The 17,885-nt window shown below is 47.3% G+C and overlaps 1 protein-coding gene across 1 annotated transcript in view; it reads left to right on the forward strand.

The window, feature by feature from the left end:
• Positions 1 to 17,885, forward strand: part of CKAP2L (cytoskeleton associated protein 2 like) — a 35,362-nt gene that overhangs the window by 11,133 nt on the left and 6,344 nt on the right. The window contains exons 4-7 of the mRNA XM_075563125.1: positions 4,313 to 5,553; positions 8,835 to 9,042; positions 12,410 to 12,565; positions 17,222 to 17,285. Of these exons, the coding sequence (XP_075419240.1) occupies positions 4,313 to 5,553; positions 8,835 to 9,042; positions 12,410 to 12,565; positions 17,222 to 17,285 (1,669 nt within the window). The remainder of the gene's footprint in view (positions 1 to 4,312; positions 5,554 to 8,834; positions 9,043 to 12,409; positions 12,566 to 17,221; positions 17,286 to 17,885) is intronic.

Here is a 17,885-nt window from a genome sequence, read left to right on the forward strand (position 1 = left end):
TAAATTAAAGTGATGCAGAAAAAGAAAAGCATGTGATGTGAACAGTAACATCTATAAGGAATCTCCTGGAACAATCAATCACATGAGGCCCCAAAGGGCAGCATTTCCCCAAAACCAATCTCAGCAGGAACAGGGAAGAATGCGGAGAGTGCTGTCAGATTGCAGGGGTTGCAACTACTATCCCAAACAAGAAGTGTCTCCTGCTCTGAAACAGATTGTTCTGTAAACTTTCACCCAAACCCCAATGAACTTTCGAAATACATACACATGAAACATCTTGGCTTGGCAGTGGTGCTGTAGAGTTCTTCACAGCAGTAACCTAGTGTAGCCAGCCTCCCACCGCTAGTCATGGGTTCAATAAGCACAATTGTAGGGTTGAGATATATAAAGTCATCAAGAGCATGAGAGATATTACTATAATGCAGTCAGACACATCACATGGTAGCATGCTCACCTCAGCCCTGCTTGATGGTCCACGTGGAGAGGGGAGGAAGGGAAGGAGGACAAGGGCAAAGGGAAATGGGAGGAGAGGGAACGGAGGGTGGGGGGGACCAGAGAGAGGCCTCTATTGCTAACCCAGGCTTTGATACCTTTGGGAGTGTGCAAGCCCACTAATTATAGGTGAAGACATAGGTCACAGGAAGAGGTTGTGCTATAGGTAATACAGTAGTGGAAGGGGGTGACTTGGGAGAAATCCTATCAACAGGAAGAGGAGGGATTGGGGATATATATGTAACAGGGTGGGTGGATCCTAGATTTAGGATGTTGGGCTTAACTTTGACCTATTCTCTAGCTCTCCATAGGAACCATTTTCAGTAGGGTGCAAACCCCACTTACAGGAACCAAATAGATGGCTTCAGGCATCCATTGTAGTTAACAGCAGGGAGCAGGGCCCACTGCAGTCTGGCAACTGATCGCCCTCTGGGAGGATGCCTGTGAGCATCTGACCTCCCCCCACAACCTAGCACTCCCCTATCTTCCCCTGGAGTCAGCCTACTAACCTTGGCCAGCCAGGTTCTTCTCTCTGGAAAGTTCCTTTCACTGAGGATGCTCTGAAAACCTAGGTGTTATTGACTATGTTCATTTAACTTCCTTCCCTGGTTTTCTTGTTATTTAAATCATTTTTGGGGGGCCTTATCACAATCCATACATACATCCATTGTGTCAAGCACATTTGTACTTTTGTTGCCATCATCATTCCAAAAATTTGCTTTCTACTTGAGCCCTTGGTATCGGTTCATTTTTTTCTCCCTCCCTCATGAACCCCTGATAATTAAATAAATTATGATTTTTTTATGTCTTACACTGTTGTCCATCCCCCTCTGATGGGGTTATAGGTAGATCAATGTGATGGGTTCTCCCTATCTCCCCCACCTTCTCCTACCCCTCCTGGTATGGCTGGCTACTCTCAATATTGGTCCTGAGGGGTTTATCTGCCCTGGGTTCCCTGTGTTTCCAGCTCTTATCTGTACCCATGTACACGCTGTGATCTAGCCAGATATGTAAGGTAGAAGAATTAAGGTCATGATAGTCGAAAGGGGGGGCGGGGGGGAAGACATGAAAGAACTAGAGGAAAGTTGTATATTTTATCGGTGCTATACTGCACTCTGACTGGCTTGTCTCCTCCCCTCCACCCTTCTGTAATGGGATGTCCAGTTGCCTACAGATGTGCTTTGGGTCTCCACTCCGCCCTCCCCCTCATTCACAATGATATGATTTTTTTTGTTCTGGGTCTTTGATGATACCTGATACTATTGACACCTCGTGATCTCACAGGCTGGTGTGCTTCTTCCATGTGGGTTTTGTTGCTTCTCAGCTAGATGGCCACTTTATTTTGTTTTCAAGCCTTTAAGACCCCAGACACTATATCTTTTGATAGCCTGGCACCATCAGCTTTCTTCACCACCATTGCTTATGCACCCGCTTTGTCTTCAGCTATTGTGTTGGTGAAGGTGAGCATGATGGAATGCCAGTTTAATAGAACAAAGTGTGTTCTTGAATTGAGGATGAACTTGAGTAGAGGCCCGATGTCCATCTGCTACCTTAATACTAAGCCTATAAATATATGTATATGGATCTATTTCCCTATCACATATAAATATATTTACATATACATGTCTGTATTTAGACCTCTATAAATGTCCTTTGCCTCCTAGTTCTTTCCTCTGTTTCCTTTTATGTTTCTCTTGTCCCACTATCATGTTCAGCCTTCATTTGGATTTCAGTAATTCCTCTTGTTTATGTTGCCCTTGATGAAGCCCTATCAGGCCTCCTACACCCTCCTTGCCATTGATTTTAAGTTCATTTGTTGTTCCCTTGTCCCTGAGTTTGTTAACACCCATTTCCTCTCCCTCACCTCCCTGTCACCCATGTCCCTGCACCAGTGTTTCACCTCTGTGTGGTGGGGTCAGATCAGGCACAATTCCTGTGTCTCCAGTGTTGTACCCCATAGGGTTCTGGGTCAGTGAGGGATGTCGTGTCTCGTAGTAGGGACAGCCCTATGGTCCTCTCTGTGCATTGGCTGCTCTGAGCAGGAATATCGTCCTCAGGGCTTGGTGGGCCGGGATGTGCTCCATTCTCCCTCCCCCTTCATTTGCTCCTGTGTGCTCTGATTAGACATGTCCCTCTCCTTGAACTGTGGCTTTAGTGCTGTCCACATAGTTGGGATTGGGGCCGGCCCCTCAGAGACCTCTCTATTGGTTCCTTGCTTCATGCTGGTATGTTGTATTCACATCTTGGAGCACCGGGTTGAAGTCTGGTCCCTCTTTCCCTGTCCTTGCCTGGTTTTCAAAGCCCTCTGTGACCTAATCCTACCTTGCTTATCCAAAATTTTACCACATGACTTGTTAATGGCCTAGAATCAAACTTAGAAATTGCATCATTCCAAAGTTGAAGCACATGAAGCAGTTATTGTACAATTGGTACCACACTCCGTTTCCAATACTCTCGTTCTTCTGGAGCTCCTTGATGTCAGGTCCCTTTACCCCCCCACCCCCAGGGACCCCCACCCCCCAGGGACCCCCCATCCCCCAGGGACCCCCCACCCCCAGGGACCCCCCACCCCCCAGGGACCCCCCATCCCCCAGGGACCCCCCACCCCCCAGGGACCCCCCACCCCCCAGGCACCCCCCATCCCCCAGGGACCCCCCATCCCCCAGGGACCCCCCACCCCCCAGGGACCCCCATCCCCCAGGGACCCCCCCATCCCCCAGGGACCCCCCACCCCCCAGGGACCCCCCATCCCCCAGGGACCCCCCACCCCCCAGGGACCCCCATCCCCCAGGGACCCCCCATCCCCCAGGGACCCCCCACCCCCCAGGGACCCCCCATCCCCAGGGACCCCCCACCCCCCAGGGACCCCCCATCCCCCAGGGACCCCCCATCCCCCAGGGACCCCCCACCCCCCAGGGACCCTTATCCTACTCGATGTCTTGCTGTCTCTATAGGCTCATCATTCCTGGGTTCTCGCATACCAAAAATAAACCCCCAGTGATTTCCCTCTATCCATAATGGAGGGATGGGAATAAACTGGATATAAAACAGTGCATGAAAGAGATGACTGTAGGAGATCAAAGTGATAATCCTGACATGAACAGTTGAAACCTTGTTAATTGATTACCCCTGTACACATTGGGTCTGATGTGGTTTTCGACATTTCCTGGTACGGGCTTTTCCAACGTGTCCCAGCCCTCACAGTCTTATCTACCACTTACCGGTCTTCATAACAGCGATCTCTGGGGTTGAGGCACAGCGCCCTGGGCACCCTGACTTTTACAAAGGCAGTGGTGATTTTAATGTAGTTTATACATAGGACAGCAGCACAAGACAATGGGAGACATTTGTAGGGCAGGACCCTAGCCTATTTGTTTATCTCTTCAGAGTCCCTAAACGGACACATGCTAGGACATAATGGGCATTCGCCAAAGATTTGTTCAATTGAGGCAAATTCTAACTTGTAAACAAGAATCCTTGTGTAGTCACTGCGTCTCTGAATAATTCTATCGAGCTAAACAATCCTGAAAATATTTCTGACCAGCAGTCAAGTTGTGAAAATCAATTATTTGTTAAATATCTCTCAAAAGTAAGATGATTTGTTAGATATCCACTATAATTTTGTAATGGTCTGTTATTAATGAGCCTTATGTTACTGTCTCAGTATTGAGCTTTCTTAAATAAAATTTCAACTAAAATACCTAAGGGTGTTTGGGGTTTGTTTTTTTTCTAATGTGTTTACATAGGATTTTTATCATTTTTTTTAAGTAAGATAGTATTATGAATTTACTTTTTGTATTTTTTTTCCTTATCGTTACAGACTGTTAGACCCAAAAAGGATGTGACCGACCATGTTGCTTTGCCTATCAAAACTACCAGGCCCATCAGCCTTAGACTGCAGCCTAGACCCACCAATGTTACAGGGGCCCAGAAACCAAACTTGAATCCACCAAAGCCTCTGGGCAAACGAAGGCTAACTGCCGCATGTGTGTCTTCCGGCCTAACCTGTAAGCCTTCCAGCAGTACTCAACAGCACCTGAAAAGTGCATCATCCGCTACAAGGAAAGCAGCCAGAGACTCCGTGGAGTCACTTCTCAGTCAGAAACCGAAAACTGCGAAGCCACGGGTAACAAATCATGGCACAGGTGAACGTATGGACTCCAAGGACAGCGCCCCTACTGAAAACGAGTCTTCCGGTCACTTTCTGAAGGAGCGGGACAAAGAGAACTTGCCCCAACCCTTCTCCGACGCGGACAGGAACCCAGCTCCTCAGTGCTGTTCTCCCAGGAAGCCAAAAACAAATTCTCATGGTCCAGCCCACAGCCGGGCGGCCCCGAAAGAAGCTTTGGGCAAAGGTTTAGTGAATAAGGCCATTCTGAAAGACAGAGGTAATAAACAGTTTGTTGGGAAAACGCAAGTCAGGAGTGGCCCCGTGAAATCACAGCCGGTGTCTCGAGGAGCGACGCTTACAAGACCAGGGGGAAAGCCCCCAAGGACAGTGCCCTGTCACTCGGTGAAGCCCCTTAGCAGGACTCTGGCATCAAAGAAACCAGTGGCCAAGGATCAGGACATACAGGTCAATGGGGCTAAGCATGAAAGGCCAAATGAAACTAAGTTACAGTCTTGCCCTGTTAATGAACAAAAAGCAAGACATACCAAACCCCGGACTGACACCAGTTTGTTTCAGGGGGGAATGAGCAGCAGGCATCTGAGCAGGAAGCCAGAGCAGAAGTTTGTCCAGCCCTGGTTCAGACCCCGGACGCCATGTGTGCTGCCAACTGCCAGAGGCCCCAGCCAGAGGCCTCCTTTGACCACTGGCCGCTCTAATGCCATAATTCCAAGCACTCCTCAAGTAAGAGCAAATGGGAGTCAATGCAACAATAACTTTCAGCAAAAAGCACAGACTGTAAATACCAAGTTGAAAAGGGCTCTTCCCCAGAGCCAAGTTTTGAGCAAGACAGCTCCCAAGATGCAGGCTGATTGCACAGTGAGAATTAAAAGAGGAGTTGCCAACGGGAGCCAAACAAACCCCAATATGAAGAAGGCAACAGAGGATCGAAGGTACTGTGCTCTGATTCTACTTTTTTTTATATTGTAAAATTATTTTGCAACTTAAAATGATGGTTCCTAAGTCATTTGTAGCTGTGGCCCCAAAAAGGAAGGGAAAAAGAAAACGAAGCAAATATGAGAAAAATTAAGATGTGGCAGAGCTTAATTGTTCATACATATATTCTAAGTACTTCTCTGTAGCATTCCGTGTGTTGGAAATCATTTATTAGGGTGAAAAAGAAAGAAAAGTTGGACCGAGCTGGTAAGTACCGTGCAGTGGGTGCGCGGTAGGACAGGGCAGGTTCGGAGGAGCCAGAATAGTGAGTTCACAGAACGAGAAGGTGGGGAGATAGTGGCCATTAGTCCAGAAGGCCAGGAGGTTCAGTCCAGAAACAGGATCTGGAAGGAAAAAGAAAAGGAACAGGAAGCTTGGAGCGGTCTGAGCGGGCCACATTTCGGGAAGTATGCTAAGACAGAGCACAGCAATCCATCGAAAACCAGAGCTCGGCCAGATGACAGAGAGGGGACCTCCGTTTTCTGGAGGTTAATGTTACGTAATATGTGAAACTGAGCCACATGCTTGTGCACCATTTCTGCATCGGGGCCAGACCCAGCCTCCAGGTGGTACACCTCCCGGTGGAAGCGCTGTGCACACCTGGCTGGAAACGAAAAGAAGCAGAAAGAGCTCAATGTGCCGGTGTTGGGAAGGACCTGAACATGAGACTGCTCTGAGGTGAACACAAGATTATGCTCTGGCCAGAGCCCTGGCCAACACGCCCTGCCTCCTGGAGAGAGCGGACATAGCAACAGAGTGGGGATGCCGTGAGAGAGGGGCCTAGGACGGCTTCCGTGAATAGAAGGACCCCAAGAGATACTCTCCAAGCCGGTGACGGTGACATCTAAGCCGAGATCTAAGGTTAAGGGAAAGCTAATGACGAAGCAAGCTGTGTGCAGAGACTGAGCTGGGGAATGAGGAAGTCAGGCAGGGTCTCTGTCCGCAAGTTCACAATCTAGATTAGACAACCGTCGATCATGAGACAGGGTGCTGCATGCTGAGCGTGTCGGAGTGCAAAATCGAGGACATTTATCATACCTTCTTTGCGTGTTCGCTCACCAGCAATGGGCCAGACAATCACAATCTGTAACCTGTTGTCTGGGGTGCCTTGTCAGAGTCTAGAAAAATAAAATTAGGCCAATAAGGTCCTGGTAATAAGTTGGCTTCCCAGAAGGAAAACCCTTCATGTATGACTAGGAGACAGGTGAAAGGAGATAGGAAGAGAACCAGCAACACAGGAAACCAGTGCCTGAGGTCTCAACTGTCCTGTTGTGAAAACAGAGAGGGTGAGCCGGGAGCAGCTGCAGCTGAAATAACCCCTGTGTGAATCGTGCTCTGGAGTCCAGGAGAGAGAAACAAGAGCGTTGATTCAGTCATTCAGAAGTAGCGAGGGGCATTTTAATGTTGAACACGCTCACACACGCACACACACGAGTGATTACCAGGAGAGCTGGAGATGAGGGCAGGGTTGACTACCAAGGACTGCGAAAGAAGCCTGGTGAGTGTGGTAACTGTTTCATATCTTGTCGAGGTTCCTTGACTTCCTGAGTTTGTCAAAAAATCTCACAGCTGCACACTAAAAGCGTGGGTTGTATGACATGTTCCTGAACACGTGCGTGTGCCAGACACCGCTGGGCACTGAGCACCCAGGGAGACGGCACGGCCTCCTGGAGCTTGCAGCTACCGCCGAGGCTGCGCTCTCCCACACATGCCCAACATTCTTTGCTCCGCAGATAAGTTGAAGTTGCATGGTGAGAAGATACAACGCTGACACGTGTCTTTCCTGTTTTCTAAACCACACAGTCTCCTCTTCTGTTTGCACAACTGCCTCTTGGCCTGTGTGCAGGTTCCAGAAGAGCGCCATTAAGTGTTCTTGAATTCCCATTCTTTAGCTGGTCACGATCCGCACAATCGGATGCCTTAATAAGGTCAGCAAAACAGGAGTAAACCCACTTCTGATATTCTCTGCTTTCCACCAAGATCCACCTGACCAATGATAGAAGTAGCATTGGAGCCAAGAACTGAACCCTGAAAATGGCAGGCCCTAGGGCAGGAATGAACTTGGGTCAGGGTCTGAAGAGTAGGGAAAGAGGACACGGAGGGCCGTGGTATGACCATGAGACTGGAGGGGTGAGCAGGCGCCAATTACCCTGGGCCTTTGGGGGAACATTTTGAGTTTTATTCCAAGAATGGCGGGAAGTCCCTGGCAGCGGCACGATCTGGTTGACGTTTGAAAGCTCACTCGCTGCTGTGCAAAGCGCGGACTTGATGAAGGTTGGAGTATTGGCTACGAGGCATGTCAGGCAGATGGCGGCGACTTGGACTAGGATGCTGGCAGTAGAAGGCAAAGCGATACTCCACAGTGATGTGGCAGGGGGTGGGGTGGGGGTGACCGCTCAGACAGCTTTGAGCCTGGAGCCCTACCAACCTAGTGAACCAGGTGCTGTTGACCAAGGTAGGGAAGACTTTGGGACTGGAATGGATCTGAAGGGGAAAGTCGCGTGGTTTTGTATTTTGGCAGTGCCAAATTGGAGATGTGTAGCAGATGGCAAATTAAAGCTGTCAGCTAGACACTGGCCTCTCTCCTGGCTTCAGGTGTATATTGGAAAGTCATCTGTAGTTGGTCACTAAAAGAAGTCAGGAAGCTCCTCCAGCTGCAGCTCCTTGGCTCTACGTGTCTTGGTGCCCCTTCAGCATCAGCCCGTAGGCCTCTGGGAAGCAGGAGTGGAAGCCGTGAGCAGCAGAGATTTAGGGTTCACACTGGGGACCAGTTGCTCATGAGCCCGCACAGGAACGGGGGGGGGGGGTGAATGAGTCCCTTTGAGTGCGGGGAGAAGGCAGGCAGAGATTGCGACTTGGCATTTTTCTCTTTCTTTCGCTAATTAATGCAACAGGCTGGGTTGGTCTGCGTGGGCAACAGATGGCAGGCTAAGGTGGGAGAGAGGAGTTGTGAGTGGAGGATGGAGCCTGCCTTGAGCAGATGTCAGAGATAGCATACAGGTGCGATGAAAAGACTGAGGAGCAGAACCATCTGAAGAAGGAAAAGCTGGCCGCCATGGCCGTGCCTCGGGAAGGGTGGGGCAGCCCAGTACGGTCATGACCCATTTGTAAACTGTAGTTTCTGGCTTTGCCTGTGGCTGAAGGTCTTTAGTCATCCTCCAGCTCTGCATATCCCACAGGTGAGCAGCCTGACGGTGTATCAGCTAATCACCTGCTCCACCCTCTCATTGCCTCACAGGAAACAGCTGGAAGAGTGGCAGAAGTCTAAGGGGAAAATCTATAAACGACCCCCAATGGAACTAAAAGCCAAAAGAAGGGTGATAGAGGAAATGAACATCTCCTTCTGGAAGAGCATGGAAGAGGAAGAGAAAGAGAAGAAAGCCCAGTGTGCGCTGTCGAGTAAAATTAGCAGCGCGCTGACAGAATGCCTGCAGCTCGTCGAAGGGGTGAGTGGGGAGGAGCAGTCCCAGAGCTTTGCCACAGGCCCGGGAGTCTAGGAAGCATTTCTTCAATTCAATGTAGGGGAGTTACCGATTCCAGATGTCAGGTAGAAATGTGGCTATTTTTCCTAGGGAAGCCGAGTAACACTAAAAACAACAGAGTACACTTACACAGTGGCCCTTGTGTGCCAGGCACTGCTGTCCACCCTTGACCTATATCACCTCTTAACTGCCGTATCAACTGCCCCCATTCTGCAAATGAAATGGAGACACCGAGCAGTCTAGTTCCAGGTCCGAAAGGAACTGCCTTCTCAGAGTACCAACGCCCAAGGAGTGGGCATTTAACATCAGGGTAGCTCAGGTCAAAAGCAAGGTCAGGTGTAAATACGGCACATTCTCAGTGCTCTGGGTAACATGGGGTCTTCATTAGATGGTAGCTTCTGCAGGTAAAAGTGGGGATAGGCAAAGGGGATGAGCCTTCAGAGATTCCTTGAAGGAAGCATAATTTTAAATGATGGAATAGACTTCTATACGAAGGCTCTTTCCTGAAGCCAGCCGCATTATGTTGGAGAAGACCGGCAGCCAAGAGGAATGCCTCAGCTTAGGTCAGCTCTAGGCCGTGCCTGTCCCCCACCTCCAGCCCCACCTTTCCCCTAGTCAGCTGAACATGAACGATTTCCCTGTGTGGGATTAAACTTTGGTCTTTTTGTTTTCATTCCTCTTCCTGTTACAGCTTAGTTACTTGAGGGTTTGGGTTTTGCTTGTGTTGTTTTCCTTGTTTGTTTTTTTTCCCCATGCTTACATGTAAGCAGCCTCACTTCTCCCTCAGGTGGGCACTACTGCCGGCCACTCTTCCATGAGAATACATGTTAATCGTGGGTCAGTGGCCCTAGCTGTGTGTGTGTGGTTTCTGAGGCCGTGAATCTTCACAGGAGCATAGAGCTTCATCTTCCTCCTGCACAACCACCCTGGCTTTGCAGTGAGTGCCGCCTCCTCCCCAAACCTGACAGTGCCACAAAGGCTCCCCATAGAGAATATAATGAATTAAATATTCTAGGAGCTGCAGTTCATTTGTCCCTGGTTTTTACATATGTTCTTAGGTTGTGCTTTGTGTTTTCCTGTGACCAGTGTGAAAGCTGGTTTTGTCTATCAGTTGAGTATCTTTTTCATGTACTCTAAAAGTAATTTAGCCACAAGAATGTAGTTCTTTAAAGTCTGGCAGAACGTGCCCATATAATTATATGCATTTTGCTTCTTTGGGAATAGTTTTGTGTTTATCTTTTCAATTTCAGTTTCTTCTGTTTGTTATTTTTTGCTTCGTTTGTTTTCAAGTTTTCTATTCTTACACTACTTTAGAACATTTATTTTCATTAGATTTTGGGGTATATAATTCATATATAATTCAGTAGTTCAATACATCAAGAAGAGTGGTACGGGCATCATCATAATCCATTTGGGAACATTTTCTTCATTCTTGTACTCTTTGTTATTAGTTCCCCTCCTCCCCTGCCAGACCGCCAAGTTACCATCCCTGTACATCAGGGGAAGCCAGCCCCTAACACATCATTACGGGTCTGGTAGGCACAATTGTACAGTGATAATAAGTAAAGATCATAGTAAAGTTATAGAGAGCATGAGAGAAAGGCATTAAGCATTGAAATAAATGGAGTCAGACCCAAATCATGGTAGCATGCTCACCTCAGCCCCGCTTGGTGGTCCACGTGGAGGGAGAGAGAGATTTAATGCTGACCAAGGCTTTTATCTTCTCTGGGGACATGCAAGCCCCCTAATTACAGGTGGGGACCCACGTCACAGGAAGGGGCTGGGCTATAGGTTATAGAGCAATGAGAGGGGGTGGTCTAGGGAAATATATGTAACAGGAAGAGGAGGGATTGGGGGTACACATGTGACAAGATGGGCGGATCCTAGATTCAGGATGGTGGCTTAACCTTGACCTGTTCTTTGGATCTCCATAGGAACCATTCTCAGTAGGGTGTAAACCCCACCTACAGGAACCAGGCTAATGGTCACAAGCTTCAGGCAGAAGTAATCCATTGTCTCCAGCAGCAGCAGGGAGCAGACCCATGCCTGTGATGTGGGCAGACAGCAGTCTGGCAGGGACTGCCTTCAGGGAAGATGTCTGTGAGCATCTGACCCCCCCACACCTATGTTTACCTGTCCTGGATTTCATATACAGAAAACTGTTTTAAAAAAGAATAACAGAGGAAATCAGTAAAATAACACAATAAAAACCTCAATAGGAAAGAAAGAAATATTTCTAACTAGAACAAATTAAATGGATCATAAAGGAGAACACACGGTAGGGTGCTAAACTTTAACCTCCTTCCATCTGCAATAACCCACTTTCCGTGCTGCACACTGCACGCACGTCAGCAGGGCTGATCACAGCCCTACCCATGGTGGGGGCGGGGGGTGGGGGGGGCTCACCAGGGGCTCAGTAGGTCATTTGTTTATCTTTGTTTTTTTTGGTTAGGCTTGCCAAAAATTTCTCTCATGTTTTCAAAGGCTCATCTTTTGATTTGTATTGATTATTTTTTCCTCCTGTATTAAATCTGTACCTATTTTTATATATATTCTTTTTCATGATTTTTTTCATTGAAAGTTTAGGTTATTTGTGTCAGACTTTATTATATATACACACACCTAACTTTTATAAATCTGTTTCTAAATTTTGCTTTGGTCATATATCTCAGATTTGAATAGGTAGTGTTTTTTATCAGTAAAGGTCAATTTGGAAAAAAAACAGGAACCCTACTTGCATACCTGATGTTTCATTGAGAAGAATATCATGTAGGATTTGGTTGCATACTACTTCCTGCAGAAAGCAGAGCCCTGAGGCAGGGATTAGTGTGAAAGTAATTGATTAGAGATTCCCAGGGAAATGGGTAGGGGCATGCTGGGGATACAGAAGCAGCGAGGATGGGAAGGCAAGCAGAGTGACTTTGGCTCATTCCCATGGCAGAGCTCTGAAGACAGGGGCATAGGCCTGTCCCGGAAAGGGAGTCTGGAGCATTAGTATACCCACAGGCAGCGGGGACCGGCTGCCGTACCCAGAATTACTGCTGTGTAGTCAGTCCTAACTCAGCAACCCTGCAACGCAGCCCGGGTCAGTGCAACGATATCGCAGTTTCTCTTTGTGTCTAGATGATTCCTCTAGGCTCTGGGGAGTTGGTTGTTTTTATACAAATAAAACTATAGCGCATATCCCTTTACCTTCAGCTATGATGTGTTTGGTAAGTTCAAAAAAATTTAGCCATCAGACTGATTTCTGCGTGCCTGCCAGGATAAACTTGGGGAGATGTGAGAGTAACAATGCGTGCCAATACTTCCTCTGGGCATTTTCATTTTCCAGGGTGTGTTTTCTGATGAAGTGCTTACCATACTGTCCAGTATTCCTGAGGCTGAAAAGTTTGCCAAATTCTGGATCTGCAAAGCAAAGTTGTTGGCGCAGAAAGGCAACTTTGATGTTATTGGGCTCTACGAAGAGGCCATTCGCCACGGGGCCACAGTGAGTACCTGTCTGGAGTGAGCGACCTGGGGCTCTGGCATGTGGGCGCGCTAGTAGTTTCAATGTGACAGCTCCACAGTGTGCTGTGAGATATCTAGGTACCATTTCATAAAGCGATGTATAGAATATAAAGTGACATGCAGAATATGGAGGTCCTTCAGGACCATTTGAGAAGAGGATACCGGTTTTGTAGAAAGTAGTGTTACATGTAAACCAGTAGATTCCATCGCATTGGTTTGCTGCCGGGCTGCAGGGCTGCGGCAGAGAGAACCAGCAGCCGACCCTTAGCACGGGAGCCTTCACGTGTCCCCATCTGCAACAGGCACAGGGTAAGGATACTCGGCCTTGGAGGGCCCATCCCCAGTTTACTGCTGGGATGAACTTGAGGGAAGGGGGTCTCACACAGCCTCTGGACGCCAGGGAGTTCTGGTGTGAAGACCGTGCTTGGAGGGCTTTTTGAACAGATGCTCAGGAGTTGTGATTTTAGTCTAATAACTCATTGCTGGGCCTTTGTGGGACCAATGATCTGAGTTAGGTGGTTTCTTAGCCACAAAGCCAGCTTAAAATTGGACCCTCTCAAATCAGTTACCACCTCCTTTTGCATTCCAGCTTCCAAAATCTCACTGTTATTTCTTCTCGCCACTCTGTATAGATTGTTGCTTTATTTCATTTGTTTGTTTGTTTTAATCATTTTACTAGAGACTCGTAAATCTCTTATCACAATCCTTCCATCCATCCATCGTGTCAAGCACATTTGTACATTTGTTGCCATCATCATTTTCAAGACATTTTCTTTCTTCTTGAGCCCTTGGTATCAGCTCCTCATTTTTGCTGTTGTTGTTGTTGTGCCTTTATTTAAAACCCCTTTATTTATTATCGTCTCAGTAGAGCTTCAAGAGGGACTAGAATTAATGGGGAGTCAATACACCATCTTTGTCCACCACATAACCCACACCCATGGCCATTGAGTCAGTTCTGACTTTCCAAGACTGTATATTTTCTCCCATGTCACAATCTCTATCCAGAAATCTACAAGAGGGTTCAATATGCTTGATACTTGTTATATGGCCTCTTTCCAAATGCATCCCACCGATACCCATTTTTGCCACATTGTCACCTTTTATCTAACATTTACGACTACAAGTCAGGAAAACTCGTCTCTAAATAAATTGTGTGAAAGTATAACTTTCTTTCATGAGGCTATGATTCGTGGAATGGGCCAAATCATTTTTAAGAGTGAATTATCTTAGGTAGTTTCATCAGAAAATTACTTTTCGATAAAGGATTTTTGAGACCTTGTCTGCCTATTACAAGGTAAGTTGCTGTGCTGCCATTCCAAAGGAAAAAGGAAAGGAGGAGTTGCTCAAACTGAGTAAAAAGTTGGGTGTGGGCGATGAAACTGTGCATGGATCTTTTTCTGCAGCTTAACCAGTTTTTTGGTAAGGAAGTGTGTGACTTCTACACTAAGACTAAACTAAACTAAGCTGCCCCGACCCCAGTGCCGCTTCCCAGTTCACACTAGACTGGAGCGTGTGCACGGGAACTCAAAGGGATGGGAGATCACGACACGCAGGATCCAGGAGTGGGAGGGGTGCTGCTGGAAGGGCAGGGGAGAGGGAGGGAGCCGATCAGGTGGTCGACACATGGCCATGCACCCCTCTACAGGGGGAAGGGCAACAGAGGACACGGGGAGGGGAGACCGCGGTCAGTGAGAGAGATGCAAATAATAACAGTGTACCGTCGATCGGGGCTGTGAGGGTGGGGGGAGGAGGGAGAGAAATAAAAAGAGCTGGTACTGAGAGCTGAGTAGAAAGTGACGTCTAGAAGAGAATGAGGGCAACAGACGTACAAACATGCCTGATTGGACTGATGTGTGGATTGTGATGGGAGTTGTGCGAGCCCCCAGTAAAATGATTTCATAAATAAATAAAAACCTAAAGTGTGTTTTCCATGTGGCTAGCCTTTCTTTCATGGTTGGCCGAGCCTTTCCGTGGGAGCACATCATCAATGGAATCGTGCAGCTCTCCAAGAAAAGAAGAGTTTGATTTGGAAAAGGTTTATCAGCAATAGATTTCCACTAAAGTCGTGTGCCTACATTTAACCAACATTTCTTCTGTTCCTTCGTTTTGCCCGTAAAGTTATAAATCTGAGATGTTTACATAACATTTAAAAAAAAGGAAGCCATTTTTTAGAAAAAGAAGTTCTTTAATGTCTAAAGTCCTTTAGCTCATTTTCTTTTTTATTTTTTTAAACAATTTATTAGGGGCTCATACAACTCTTATCACAGTCCATACTTATACATACATCAATTGTATAAAGCACATCTGTACATTCTTTGCCCTAATCATTTTCTTTTTTTTTTCTCCTCTTTTCTTTTTTTACATTTTATTAGGGGCTCATACAACTCTTACCACAATCCATACATATACATACATCAATTGTATAAAGCACACCCATACATTCCCTGCCCCAATCATTCTCAAAGCATTTGCTCTCTACTTAAGCCCTTTCCATCAGGTCCTCTTTTTTTTCCCCTCCCCCCCCTGCTTCCCCCCTCCCTCATGTGCCCTTGGTAATTTATACCTCGTTATTTTGTCATATCTTGCCCTATCCGGAGTCTCCCTTCCCCCCCTTCTCTGCCGTCCCTCTCCCAGGGAGGAGGTCACATGTGGATCCTTGTAATCAGTTCCCCCTTTCCAACCCACTCACCCTCCACTCTCCCAGCATCGTCCCTCACACCCTTGGTCCTGAAGGTATCATCCACCCTGGATTCCCTGTGCCTCCAGCCCTCATATGTACCAGTGTACCACCTCTGCCCTATCCAGCCCTGCAAGGAGAATTCGGATCATGGTAGTTGGGGGGAGGAAGCATCCAGGATCTGGGGGAAAGCTGTGTTCTTCATCGGTACTACCTCGCACCCTAATTAACCCATCTCCTCTCCTAAACCCCTCTATGAGGGGATCTCCATTGGCCGACACTTGGGCCTTGGGTCTCCACTCTGCACGTCCCCCTTCATTCAATATGGTATATACATATATATACACACACATATATATACATATACACACATATATCTTCTTTCTTTTTTTTTTTTTGCATGATGCCTATACCTGGTCCCTTTGGCACCACGTGATCGCACTGGCCGGTGTGCTTCTTCCATGTGGGCTTTTTTGCTTCTGAGCTAGATGGCCACTTGTTCACCTTCAAGCCTTTAAGACCCCAGACACTATCTCTTTTGATAGCCGGGCACCATCAGCTTTCTTCACCACATTTGCTTATGCACCCAATTGTCTTCAGCGATCCTATCATGGAGGTGTGCAGCCAATGATATGATTTTTTTTGTACTTTGATGCCTGATAACTGATCCCTTCGGGACCACGCAATCACACAGGCTGGTGTGTTCTTCCATGTGGGCTTTGTTGCTTCTGAGCTAGATGGTCGCTTGTTTATCTTCAAGCCTTTAAGACCCCAGTCACTATCTCTTTTGATAGCCGGGCACCATCAGCTTTCTTCACCACATTTACTTGTTCACCCACTTTGGCTCCAGCAGTTGTGTCGGGAGAGTGAGCATCATAGAGTTCCAATTTAATGAAAGAAAGAATTCATGCATTGAGGGAGTGTTTAAGTAGAGGCCCAAGGTCCTTCTGCCACCTTAATACTTAACCTATAAATATAGACACATAGATCTAGTTCCCCATCCTCCTATATATATTTGCATGTACATGTCTTTGTCTAGACCTCCATAAATGCCCTTTGACTCCCAGCTCCTTCCTCCCTCTCCCTTGACTTTCCTCCTGCCCTTCTACCATGCTTCGTCACCACCTGGGTTAGAGTATACCTCTTCTCTAAGCAACCTTACCCTTGATCATTTCCCACCAGGCCTGCCACTCCCCCTTCTCTACCATTCGGGGTCCCATGTTTTTCCCTTGTCCCTGTGTTTGTTAACACCACTTCCTTCCCCCTACTACCCCCCCACCCCAAGTCCCCCCGGAACTGTCGGTCCCGTTGTTTTTCCTCCAGATAGTTCATCCAGCCTGTCCTATTCAGACAAACCTGTGGAGACACTAACATGCACGAAAACAAGACAGAGGAAAACAAAGCAACAGTATACAACCAGACAACAAAACAACAAAAACAAACCACTGACAAAGAACAGAACAAAACAGTTCACAAGAGAAAAGCTTGTAGTTAGTTCAGGGATCGTTTGCTGGCCCTTAGGAGCGTTTTCCAGTCCAGTCTGTTGGGGCACCACGCCCTGACCCCAAAGTCCACTTTCAGCATTCCCTGGGGGCCTTGCCACTCCATTCCCTTGCTGTTCCGCTGCATTCCCCCAGTGCTTTGCCTCGGTGTGGTGGGATCAGGTCAGGTGCAATTCCCACACTGTGTCTCCGGTGCTGTCCCCTGTATCGCCCTTAGTCACTGATTGGTATCATTTCTCATAGTGGGGCCAGCCATGTCATTCTCTCTGTGGACTGGCTGCTCTACTCAGGAACATCATCCTCACGGCCTGGTGGGCCAGGCTGTGTTCCACTCTCTCCTTCTGCCCCTTCATCTGCTCCCGTGTGCTCTGATCAGATATGTCCATCTCCCGGATTAGCTCATTTTCTTAATTAATGTTTTTAATATTGTTTATGTTTGCCTCTTTCATCCCTCCAGCCAATACTAGAGTTGCGGGAAGTTATACTTAATATTCTGCAAGACCCAAAGAGAACCACAGAAGGTACTGCTTTCTTTGTATTTACATTTGTGCCCTCTAGCTGGTGAGGAAAAGTCAGTCAAGGAAAAAGGAAATATTCCTAAGTCCCCCAAATTCCTCTCTCGGTTCTTTGGCCTGGTCTTGCAGCCATGGTCATCAGCTGAGTTACTCTGTCGTTACAAGTCAATGGGATCGCCAGGACTGCGTTTCCCAATGAAAGATCCTTCTTCCAGATTCCAACATTCACAGAATTCTTTCTAAGAATTATCAACTTATTTTGGTGCACGTGTGATTGATTTCAAACTGTAGAAGCTGGTGAAAATCTGTCAGCTCTTCACTTTGGGCATTAGTGGCTTTGTGTAAGCTCCAATAACAGATGTACTAGCCTAGCAGGTGTTCCGTGTAGGCATCTGAGTGGGATCTTAGCACAGTGGGCTGGACTTTAGGATGGATCTTGAAATGTTCTGCTTAATGAGGAGGGATGCCATTGTCCTCAGCCTGTCATTCTCAACATCGTCCTATGATCTGACACTGTCTACGGCAGAACAAAGGAAGTGAACTTTAAAATAAATTATTTGGTCTTTCACCAGAGAAAACAAAGTACCGTATATACTCGTGCATAAG

Source organism: Tenrec ecaudatus, chromosome 11, assembly GCF_050624435.1.
Source record: "Tenrec ecaudatus isolate mTenEca1 chromosome 11, mTenEca1.hap1, whole genome shotgun sequence".
NCBI lineage: Eukaryota > Metazoa > Chordata > Mammalia > Afrosoricida > Tenrecidae > Tenrec > Tenrec ecaudatus.